General features: G+C 46.9%; 2 protein-coding genes across 10 annotated transcripts in view; one reads left to right on the plus strand and one right to left on the minus strand.

Moving 5' to 3' along the window:
* Positions 1-12,912, plus strand: part of GINS2 (GINS complex subunit 2) — a 199,062-nt gene that overhangs the window by 80,886 nt on the left and 105,264 nt on the right. The window lies entirely within an intron of this gene.
* GSE1 (Gse1 coiled-coil protein) overlaps positions 1-12,912 on the minus strand; it is a 299,551-nt gene that overhangs the window by 43,812 nt on the left and 242,827 nt on the right. The window contains exon 1 of one of the 7 annotated variants that reach the window (XM_075838301.1): positions 2,946-3,023. The exons of the other annotated variants lie outside the window; for them this stretch is intronic. Within the exon in view, the coding sequence (XP_075694416.1) occupies positions 2,946-2,952 (7 nt within the window). The 5' untranslated portion in view covers positions 2,953-3,023. Of the gene's footprint in view, positions 1-2,945; positions 3,024-12,912 lie in introns of those variants that run through there. 7 annotated transcript variants of the gene reach the window in all.

Here is a 12,912-nt window from a genome sequence, read left to right on the forward strand (position 1 = left end):
AGTCAGTCGATGAGCGAGAGTCTGCCCGATAGTTGGCCCGTGTAATAGTCTCTCCATGGCCTGCAAATAGCTGATAACAGAGTGCAATAGACTGTATTCACCCATCCTAGAGTCAGCCTCTTCACCCCATTTGTAGATTGTGGGTTGTGTCGCTTGCACGCTTCAACTATAAACCACTGATGGGCACATTAGGCCATTAGTGCCGCCATTGATGGTTTATAATACATCTGTCATCCACTGTGGGCCGCCGGCAATATCTCAGAGCGCTACATGAGCCGTGAACGACATCAGTCCCTTTTCTGATCATGAGATCACGGTGTAAATCCTGGCAGCTTGTCCAGAGGGACCTCCAAGCTGTGATAGATAGATAGAGATGGTTTTGCTACTGTTTGGCTGACCTTTGCCCTCCTGCCTCCTCCTCTACCGCACTGCTGTAAAACTAGGGCATGTCAACACAGCCCTGCTGACATCTGCTGCTAATTATCAGCCTCCCTTATTACACGAGGGGTTAACACTGGACAAGTTCAGTAAAGCACCACAGACATCTGTGTGGATCAATACCGGTGAGGGCACACAGCAGCACAGAGGTGCTGAAGAGGCCAGAGTCACCTCCGGTTTGGCTCCCTGGCGGGCGAGTGACGTGACATTTATATAACCGCTCTGCTGCCGTCTCAGAGGCCTCAGACACCGGCACACGGGGAGATTCTCACTTCTGTGCAGCCACAATTCAGGCTCCTGCGTGGAGGGAATATGTAATGTTTGTGGCTGGGGGAGACATTCAGCAGGGTTAGGTGCCCCCAGGGCATGCAAAGGAAAAGAACACAGGGTGGGGGCTGTGCTGCTTATCTGTGGGTAGGGAGGAGGGGGCCGCTCTGTTCTCCGCTGCTCTCTGTCACACACATTCCAATTAACTTCTCCACAATAGGATCAGGAGAGCAGACACTCAGCGGGTCTCCGGCATCTGTGATGTGCCCTGCAGGCGGAGGAGGGGGCTTCTTCATTTTAGGTCATCGCTTGGTATCTACCTCCCACCCAACCTCTTACTAGAAGCTCCTCCGCACAGGTGTATGTGAAGCTCCTCAGCAGAATTATGATGGGGCTCTGGCGGGGTACGCGGGGGTAGGAGCCACAGTGACCTCTTCCTTTACCTTCTCAAGAAAGACGTTTTGCAATGTTACTGACTTATCAGAGAAGAAGGCGACTTCCTGTGACCAGCGGCCTCCAAATCTCCAGCATCATGGCGTAATCTGCGCTCTGCAGGCAGGACCTCCCCGCCTTCTGTTATCAATGTGACCAGGCCATAAATCAGACACACTTCTGCTGACCTGATCAATCTGCTCATTGTTCCCTAATGTGCCCTCCCTCCGCCGCCTCTTTCTTTTCATGGACACTCAATGAGACATCTGGAGAATGAGGGGGTCACACGCGCAGGATCATCCAATGGTGGACAGAGGGGGGCACAAAATATAGAGTCATCCATTCTTCATATACACGGTGACCTCTCAAAGGCCACAACCAAATCCTCCAATATCCCACGGGGGTAGAAAAGACAGAGCGGAATTAAGAGGTCTTTATATCCTTTGTCTACAGACGTTACAGAAAATGGCAGCACAAATAAGACACAAACATTGTCAAACCACCGATACCGCCCGTCCAGAAGCTTCAAACACATGAACTGGAAACGGAAATGAGCAGCGAATGGTATTACATCACCTATAGGACCGCAGTATAGGAGGGCGAGACCCCTGCACCCGACAGGTCAGCGCCAATTGTTGGGAAACACGAGCAGCTGGAAGGTCGGAGGATGCAGCGCAGATCCCAATCTGGCCAAACATTCATACTGAATTACGACTTTGGCGCAGACAACAAACCGCACACTCCACCCAAAACCACATGGGACCCAGCGACTAGGTACCCCCCAGACCATGACCTCTGGAACAGACCAAGATGTAGAACAAGGGCCGTACGACGACAGAGAAACCCTCGTTAAGAAGTAGTTCATCTAAGAATAATCCATCAGATCCCAGTAGCCGACAATATCGCGAGATTTGCTACTGGTCGTTGACTATTGATGTCTAGGAAAGTTTCCTCGGCTCGTGGAGTCTGCAGTAGTTTGTCTACCCCGATAGAAGACGATCACTGTCTGTACCACAAAATGTTTATGCATCGAACAGCAGCTGGAAACATCGTAAATGGGTTAATATGTCGCGCCGGATTCCGGACACATTCCCCATCTGTCTCAGGGAAGCGCAATTATAACTCTGCTGTGTTACCCCCATCGGACACATCTGTTCCCCAAGATTGTGCTCAACCCACTGCCCGAGTCGAATAGAACGTCTTACAATATTCCCTGGACCAATTCATGAAGATCAAATTTACTAAAGCACAAAGAACAGGACAGTATATACACAGAGCCACACAGGCCCAGTGCCCGACAAGAGGACAGTATATACAGTATATACACAGGCCTAGTGCCATACAAGAGGACAGTATATACATAGAGCCACACAGGCCTAGCGCCCTACAAGAGGACAGTATATACACAGAGCCACACAGGCCTAGCGCCCTACAAGAGGACAGTATATACACAGAGCCACACAGGCCTAGCGCCCTACAAGAGGACAGTATATACACAGAGCCACACAGGCCTAGCGCCCTACAAGAGGACAGTATATACACAGAGCCACACAGGCCTAGCGCCCTACAAGAGGACAGTATATACACAGAGCCACACAGGCCTCGCACCCTACAAGAGGACAGGCGACCTGTTGATCACAACCATCAGGAAATCTGCACATCCTAACTGGTTACGCTGTGACGGAAAGCGGAAAGTCCAACACCATTGCTTTATAAACATAGGTACCAAGTAGTAGGTTGTCAACAAAATCTATGGAAGCCCCTTCCTTGACCCCCGCCCATAAATATGAAGAATTAGAGGAGCTCACCTTTCATGACAAGCGGAAGCCTTTGTGTTACATCGGCAGCAGAGAGCCATCACACAACACACCTAGAGCCACATGTCTCCTGAAGATTAGCAGACTCCAGGCTTCCCAGAGCAGATGACCCAGCGGCGGCGGAGAGGTGGAGCCGTCATCCTCCTCTACAAACACCTGCTGCTCCGCACACACCCCTCCATGAGACAACCGCTCCCCTCCACCCCCTCCCTGCAGTCAAAACCTGCAGCCAGAAGACTGACAAAAGGCATCAGATTTCAGCTGCTAAAACACAAACTCCCTCACCAGTCATTAGACTTCAAAGGGATCTGTTTAACCCCTTGTGTGGGGAGGAGATTGCACAATTCCTGGAGACCTAAACAAAGCCATGCACAGCGCTGAGCCCCCAGGACTACCATCCCCATCATGCCAACCCTCCCAGATCCGATCAGGACTCTCACCATTCATTTGTAAAGACTGGAATGGAAAATTATTTCAGTAGAAAAATGTGTAAAATACATTGACCCAGGCGGGCCGGATATCCAGGCTAAACGATCTAGATACACGTCAGAAGATCACATGGGCGGCGTCTTCCAGCTCGGAGCACCATCGGTTTTCAGATTGGAGTGGCGGCGGCGCTCTACGGTAATGGTGGAACATGGACATCACACAGGTGGCAGATCCCACAAATGATCTAGATCTCAACCACTAGCACAGCCTCATTGAACGGCCGCTTGTCCAGACTGGACACCTCTGATCTCCATCCAAGGGGCCCGGACGCTCTAGAGTTTGTACATCGGTGGCGGTCCCAGATCGCAGACCGGTAGAGGAGTTGCTCTTGTGGCGCATGGAGTGTCGTAGAATGACTTTTGGGTGGATTTTTGCTTTCGATCTTACACTAGTAATGACGCTGACAAGTAACTGCGCAGCAGCGCCTCCGATCAATACTCCGAGCAGTGCCGCAGATTTATCACTACAGCAGCAATTATTGGGTGTTCAGCGCTTGTATCATGTATCTTGCGGCTACGGCAGGAATTGTAATTACTGCATTATCTTAAATTGCGCGCAACACTAGACAACATTACACAATATCATAAATACATTTTTAAAACTTATCGTGCACGAGATCACATCCCTAGACATTATCGGTCGCAGCCACAGCCTAATACTAGAGCGCAAGCTGTGCGGATAGAGAACAAGGGACGGATCACATTCCCGCTGACCAACAGATGCCGGGTGACAGAGCGCCCACTTATCTCCACTATGGGCTGATCTGTGAAGCCCCAACATTACGTCATGCTTTTCTATGAACATACATAGTGTCAATCAAACGAGGAACGGAGGCGGTGTTCAGCTATTGTTCCGTATTATCAGCCATGGGTGCAGAGTTGTGGGATTATTGTGCAGGGAAATCTCCCTTAGTGAAATAAAAAAAGAAAATATGTTTATTCCAACAGTTCCCAGATTTCTTGGCAGGAGGCGCTATACACTGCACACATACTTGCATTGGGTTAACAACTATGAAAAACGAGGGAGAGTTCACATAAATCCAGGGGAGTAACTGCACCATCGTGTTCTGATCCGTCACTCACACCCCATAGGGTACACAACCAATTACCCAACAGGACATGTATCTCATATCACAGAGGCCAAAACCATAAGCAGGCACTAAGTGTAATACCACAGGACTCCACCGGGAGGCAGCAGAGTCGTGGATTCCGTCCTCAATGGATGAGGCCATTTCTATATTTATTTCTTAATTTTTTTCCTATCAATAATTCTTTATGGTCAAAGGAGGATTACGACTTTTTTTTTGCGCAATAAAGAACATCTGTAACATTTATGTATGGTGCCAAAGCAATCAGCTGAAACCGACAACTTCCTTTAGTTTATTGGTTATTTGTATAAAAGTTTTACATTTCCTTTTGTTGTTGTCATGTAATCAGGACTGGCATGTGGCCGACATCAGTCGTGGAATTTCTATAGATAGTTCATGGTAACAGTGTGAACTTTGTATCACATGTCTGTCTCATTTATGAAATACGCCTGCGGATCAGTGTTTGGCCAGGATCACAAAGTGTTTTAGATACTTTTGATACAATCTACATAAATAGTGGAGTCACTTATTACATTACTTATCCTGTACTGATCCTGAGTTATATCCTGTATTATACTCCAGAGCTGCACTCACTATTCTGCTGTGGAGTCACTGTGTACATACATTACATTACTTATCCTGTACTGATCCTGAGTTACATACTGTATTATACTCCAGAGCTGCACTCACTATTCTGCTGGTGGAGTCACTGTGTACATACATTACATTACTTATCCTGTACTGATCCTGAGTTATATCCTGTATTATACTCCAGAGCTGCACTCACTATTCTGCTGGTGGAGTCACTGTGTACATACATTACATTACTTATCCTGCACTGATCCTGAGTTATATCCTGTATTATACTCCAGAGCTGCACTCACTATTCTGCTGGTGGAGTCACTGTGTACATACATTACATTACTTATCCTGTACTGATCCTGAGTTACATCCTGTATTATACTCCAGAGCTGCACTCGCTATTCTGCGGGTGGAGTCACTGTGTACATACATTACATTACTTATCCTGTACTGATCCTGAGTTATATCCTGTATTATACTCCAGAGCTGCACTCACTATTCTGCTGTGGAGTCACTGTGTACATACATTACATTACTTATCCTGTACTGATCCTGAGTTACATCCTGTATTATACTCCAGAGCTGCACTCACTATTCTGCTGGTGGAGTCACTGTGTGCATACATTACATTACTTATCCTGTACTGATCCTGAGTTACATCCTGTATTATACTCCAGAGCTGCACTCACTATTCTGCTGGTGGAGTCACTGTGTACATACATTACATTACTTATCCTGTACTGATCCTGAGTTATATCCTGTATTCTACTCCAGAGCTGCACTCACTATTCTGCTGGTGCAGTCACTGTACATACATTACATTACTTATCCTGTACTGATCCTGAGTTATATCCTGTATTATACTCCAGAGCTGCACTCACTATTCTGCTGGGGGAGTCACTGTGTACATACATTACTTATCCTGTACTGATCCTGAGTTACATCCTGTATTATACTCCAGAGCTGCACTCACTATTCTGCTGGAGGAGTCACTGTGTACATACATTACATTACTTATCCTGTACTGATCCTGAGTTACATCCTGTATTATACTCCAGAGCTGCACTCACTATTCTGCTGGTGGAGTCACTGTGTACATACATTACATTACTTATCCTGTACTGATCCCGAGTTACATCCTGTATTATACTCCAGTGCTGCACTCACTATTCTGCTGGTGGAGTCGCTGTGTACATACATTACATTACTTATCCTGTACTGATCCTGAATTATATCCTGTATTATACTTCAGAGCTGCACTTACTATTCGACAGGCTTCAGAGATGAAAGCTCTTCGCATTCCCTGTACAGAGCTTGCTCTTGTGATTTGCATTCTCGGACGTGTCGTCTTTACACCAGGTGCTGCACAGTCTGATATAGGACTACAGGTCCTTTCTACAACGGACCATTTTAGCCGGTACAACGATCAACGAGATAGATGGTTGATCGGCGCTCGTTTGCTTCTTTCACAAGGCGCTATGGTGACGAGCGCTTGTTACTCCGATCCCTCTTCCCCAGACATTTCCATCATGTCGGCAGCACGTCGTTGTTTACACAGGGAGATCCGCTGCCGACAAAAATAATATTTTGGGCATTTAAAATTATACAATCAGCCGATGAATGATCGTTTGCTCGTTCATTGGCTGATCGTTGCGCTGTTTACACCGGCCAATTGTCAGGAACGAGTATTCTGTGAACGCTTGTTTGCCGATAATTGCCCGGTGTAACAAGGCCTTTACTCCCTATCCTACTGTAGGGGCTCAGCTGAGCTGTTTGGGGGGGGGGGGGTCTGTCCATGAGCTTTCTGAGGAGTTCCAATAAGAACCAGCAGAAGTGTGACTGCGACTCTGACAACTTTCTATGAAGATTAATTCTCTATATAACCCGATGATCGAGCATAAAAGGTGGACGGGCACTTTAAATGCAAAAAAGAAAACCACAACAAACGCAGCAATATGAAGTGTTTAACACCAATGATAATAAGTAACTGGGCGCAATCCCGCTATTATAATGTCGGATTACAGAGTGACCCCGGGCCTGACGCCGAGCCCAATGACGACCCATTTATTTTTTTTTTCAATGGCTCAGTCTTTTTTGGGCGACATATTATAATTTGTCCCAGCGCCCAGAACAGTGATCCAGATTTGACTATATGTACGGGAAATGATTCCCGTCACCAGAATACATCGTTATTTAACAGCCCAATGGGTTAAAACGACCGCGAGCGCCTCACGTTTCCTTCTGGACACCTTGTTCGGATTTCTTTTTGCGGTATGATTCTTCACAATAATGGAGTTCCTGGCAATTGGCGCACTCTTGTAAAATATGGACGGGCAGGGAGAGGCCTGACATCAATTATCCAGAGTCTGTGCTCCGCAGATGGTAAGACCACAATTTATAGCCCGTGGAAGATGGAGGGAGAGAGAGACACCCGGGATGAATCACGCTGACGGCTCTCCTCCGCCCCGTGCTCCTCATTTTATGGTCTTGGAATGAAATCAGAACAGATTGGGGATTAAGGAGGTGTCTGAGGGTCCGCCCTCCACGCAAGGTCTATTCATATGGTGCCACATCCCCCAGGTGGAGACGCCTGCCCCTGGGGTGGATGGTGGGCAGCTTCTCCTGCCAGGGTAGAAGAACACACTATGTCATTACTGTCTGTTATTACCCGAGAGGACGACGCGGTTTCCAAGAAAAATCCTCTTCACATAACAATGAGATCCAGTTACCAACAGGTGAACCTTGTGCCAGGGACACGACGGGCGGGACGGGTATTGCTTGTAACATTGTGCAACAGGTGGATCTGATGCTGGTGACGTTTTCCCGATCCCAGAGGGAGCATCACCCGGCTTTCTAGAGTCCTGAATGTCAAATCTGCAGAGTCCGGGGTGAAGAAGTTTCTGTAAATAAAGTTTAATCCTCGTGTAATGAAAAGTTCTGGAGTCTTTAGGGCAGATTTTCTATTGTTATTCTGGAGCAAAATCGATTCAGACAAATTTATTATGGATTTACGCCAAAAAGAACGGATGTTTCTGCGCCAATAGACACTTTTGGAAAAAAAAGAGTAGAGAAAAAGGGGGCATGGCTTAGCGGAAATGGGCGTGTCTTAAAACTCACCAACGTCTTGGCACAAACCCTGGGGTAAACTACGCCAACCAAGAGGGGCTATAAGGAGGCGAAAAGATTCTATCACGATGCGCCAAATTTATCACACAGCCGGCATCGCACGTAATTAAAAATCATATTGGATGATGGTGGCACTTTAAAAGCTGCGTTCTCCCACACGTCGCTGGCCCTCGGTCTTGGCTCAGAAACTGATAACTCCTGGTGAAATATTTTGGGGTTGGACAAGGTTATCGCACAGAAGTGTCAACAAGACTTTTCCCTGTGATCAGCAAGTGGTAAACGAACTCCCCGCACATCACACCTCTGGAGGTCCTGCTCTATGTGCCCAGTCCCCCCCTTCTTACGTACGCAGATGTAGTAGAATGGGTTGAATTCACAAGTTCTCTAAGACTAGAGCCGACTGCAGAAGTAATATTCTTACAGAGGTTTTCTAGTTTTATGCATCTCCTAATCTCTTCCTGCTCACAGTTGCAGGTTTGTTACATTGTGTCAGTGTAGGCAATGCTCTGAGATAATAACCAGCTCAAACCTCTCCAGTCCTGGACATGGGGCTAATAAAGGCCTCAGCTGTGTGCGCAGGGCTATATCTGGACGGGGTTTCATTCTCCGGATGTAAATAATGTTTCCATTCACTGAGAGCAAGCAGAAAGTACAGAAATTGTTACGAATTGAATAACAAAGGCTATTAGAAAGTTACAGAATTTCTTAATATGCAATGATTAGGTTTTAATCACACTAGACCAGACGAGTCCTTGCGCAAAAGTTTGTCCCGTAAACGGATCCAGTCATAGCACTGTGTTTGCTGGGATGAATAGACACAATTATTATTATGCATCTGGTACTGTCAAATAACACTATAAATCTGTGACCCCCCCCCCCCCTATTATGTACGCAATAGTGAAAAGATTAGATCGGGGGAAGGGATATAACTCATCAGCACGATGCTCTGTATACATTATATACTGACTGTTATTTGCATGGAGCCGGGGATCCGGTACCCGTGTCATATTGCATCAGGCCGGGTGTATAAATATCCTTCCCCTTCCATGGAATTGTCCCCTAATAATAACCAATATGATAGAAGCGCAGCCACAATCCCCGGGGCCACACTCCCCGACCACGTCAGGCTCCTGTTCAGTGGGGGGGGCGTTAGATCGGCCATGTTTGATTCAATCTATATGTCCTGTTGATCAAGGGGGTGTATGATCGGGGGGTGTATGATCGGGGGGTGTATAATCGGGGGGGTGTATGATCGGGGGGTGTATGATCGGGGGGTGTATAATCGGGGGGGTGTATGATCGGGGGGTGTATAATCGGGGGGGTGTATGATCGGGGGGTGTATGATCGGGGGGTGTATGATCGGGGGGTGTATGAGCAGCGGATGAGGTTCTCTGGTCTCATGTAAATAAAGATTAATAATTTATAATGAAAAGTTCTGCAATTTTGGGTTTCAATTCCTTTAATAGTTTGCTACAATGTATCAGTCTGGAGTGCAGGTTGTTTGGCTCACAGATAATTGTCTTAACTGGATACAATTGTAACCAGCCTTCAGCTATGAAGTAGAATGTTACCATTCACTGGCAGAAAGCAGAGCTATTGAAAACCATGAAGAATTGACACAGTCTGTCAGAAAGTGGTGGAAATTTTCATTATACAACGTTTAAGCCTTTATCTTTTTAACATAAGACTGAACGACGGCTCCAATCCCCGGGGGCACAAGTGATCAGGACGATGAAGGTATCACCCAGCACCCACCGGCCTGCAGCAATGAACGGGTTACAGGGGAGGAGGTGGCGAGTGACGGGCAGGATGCGCTCCGCTCTGTACAGCACCCTGGAGATGTCCTGTGGCTGATGAAACCCGCGGTGCGTCTGCCAGTATTTATATAGTGGGTGTGGGAGATACTCGGATGGGTAAACACGGATCTGGAATTGTTTGTGGGTGACGGGAAGCCACAACAGAACGGCTGAGGATTAAAATATGACAAGGCCTTGATCGCCTCCCAGGTGCGCGCAGGTTGTAAGATTTTAATGAGAGGATCTCAACCGGAACCCCTGCCGCGCCGCCGCGCACTATTAACCTCTGCGCTCCACGAAACCTCCACATCTTCCATTATCATTAGGTGTCCGCCACTGTTAACCGTAAGTGCACGGGGAGGGGGAGCTGCGGCTGTGAGGTTACGGGAGGCAGAGGCATGCTGGGACTTTTAGTGCCACAAAAAGCCATAGGAAACCCCAGGGCCTCATTTTCCATTCCGGTGTATATTGCTGCACTTACCTACAGGCTGCAGACCACGCTCCACATCCGCTGCACAGCACGCAGGAAGATGTATATAATACAAATATGTACTGCGCCTTTAAATGGTCTCACCCCAGAAACCACATTCTCACAAGTTTAAATAATGATGCGATGCCGGGTGTCGACCCCCTACACCCCCCCCCCCTCCCCCATCATTGGTTTTGAACATATTTTCCATTATAGTTGCCGAGTATTGTGGTCGGGGGTGGGGGGTCTTGGGCTTATGACATCATCGCGTCTCGTACACTCCGTACATCGTTCTTCCCTGTAACAGACACAATTCGCCCTCTGCGCCTCGACACGGTCACAATCTGGTTCACATAAACAATATAATACGAGCCCATAGGAAGAGAACCACTCGTGTGCTTTATAGGGTGTCAAACCCCTGCCAGCGGAAATGGGGGAGAAAACGGCTCCAGCCTCAAAGTGCAGCTATTAACACCTTCTAGACTTAACCCCTCCACCACCGGATCCTGGAACCAATGACAGACGGCGCAGCAGGAAATCCCGTCTCCTACGTCGTCTTATTCACAAACGATTGCAGAGAATTTCAATGTATCCCACGTTACGAAAATGGTCGGCAAATTTTAATTATTCGTTCTACGTTCCTTTCCCTGAGGCCTCGCAGAAGCGGGTGTTAAAATCAAGTATTCAGGGCGCATTTAACACTTTCCAACAAAGACTAAAACATTTTCCTATAATTCTGGGGGTTCCAGAAAAGAGAATAAAATGGCGTTCATTCCCTGTAAATACGTGGCGCAGCGCTAGGTGAGCGCCAAGAGCTAGTCCACGATTACAGAGGAGTACCATACACCAAGACCTCGTACAACTGCGCGTCATGTTGATAGAATTCCTTAAATGTTCCAAGTGACGACAAATAACCACTTTACGGTCTTTTTAACGTTAAGGAGTGCTCGAAAAAATAATGGAAACGGCTCTCAACATTGGAGCAGCGGCGCACGCACTGAAGAAACCGGAATCACGGGACACAATGCGCCAAAATCTGTGCCAAGACCTTCCCGGCAGATAATCAGGACAGAACATCGGACAATATCTGCATGACCGTCAGTTCAGGAGATAAAACGTATAGAAGATCCGCGTCTGTAATTGATGAAGGTTTTAGGGTTGAAGCATTTATGGTGGAATCTAGTCGGACACCTTGTGAGATGCACAATAGAGACGTCTGGAGTGCTAGAAGGCCGGATCATGGTCTGTGGAGACCCCCTGCTCCTCGCTATACAAAAGGGCAAATATCCAGTATAACCATAGTGGATAACATAAGGCTAACATAGCAGTGCCAAAATTATCTGCCTAGGTATAATACTGCCATATAATGCCAAACACCACCATACAGTGTGCAAATAGTGCTATACAGTAAGCACCTATATAATACGCTGTAAGAGAACCCAAATACCACTACATGGTCCCAACATACTACCATAGAGTGCCCAAATATCCCCACAAATAAGTGCCATAGAGTGCCCAAATACCACTATACGGTCCCCACATACTACCATAGAGTGCCCAAATAATACTATACAGTCCCCACAATAAGTTTGGGTTGAATAATGGATTAAGGCCTCGTTCACACGCCGCTCAAAAAAAAAACAAAATGTAAACGTGCCAAAACGCTAGTGTTCTTAAGAAATTTTGTGCGCGTATGACACATTTTTTGGCATGTAATTAAGACTCCCATCGACTATGGGAATTAGGCACATTTTCGGCACGTCTTACACGGCAAAAAATTAACCTGACGCTTCTTTTTTTACACAACAAGTTTCTGAAACCTGTTGTATACACGAAAAATGTGCTTCCCCATTGAGGTCAATGGGAAACATAAATCATGCGGTTTTTAGTGTGTAAAACGCGTCAGAAACGTGCCGAATACACGTCGTATAGAAGGCCTTAGAAACATGAAAGTTTATCTACCAAAACAAAAAAATGCAACAAAACTGCACTGTGTGAACCCAGCCTAAAGACCAGACAATCAGTACTGAGAAGACGTTGATATATATGGTATACGGCCGCCCAAACTTGACTTGTTCTAGATTCTTCCTGCGATGATAATATGGGCATATCTTCTATGTATTGTATATAATCTATATCAGGGGTCCACAACCTGCAGTGCCGTTCCGTGCGGCCATCAAGACAGACGTGCAATAATGTGTCCTGATAGTTCAGCAATACACAGATCCCTTTTGATAGCCACGTCCTACTAATGGCACTGATGCTGGAGGTACTGTGTGACTGGCACGGTTATGGGGGGTCTATTATAAGCAACGGCCATTCTCTGGATTGCAGGGGACACCCATTCATCCAATACATGGGAGTCCCAGAAGTAGATCCCCACATATACTGTCGTTATGTCATAAATGC

The sequence above is a fragment of the Rhinoderma darwinii genome, chromosome 9 (assembly GCF_050947455.1).
Source record: "Rhinoderma darwinii isolate aRhiDar2 chromosome 9, aRhiDar2.hap1, whole genome shotgun sequence".
Classification (NCBI taxonomy): Eukaryota; Metazoa; Chordata; class Amphibia; order Anura; family Rhinodermatidae; genus Rhinoderma; species Rhinoderma darwinii.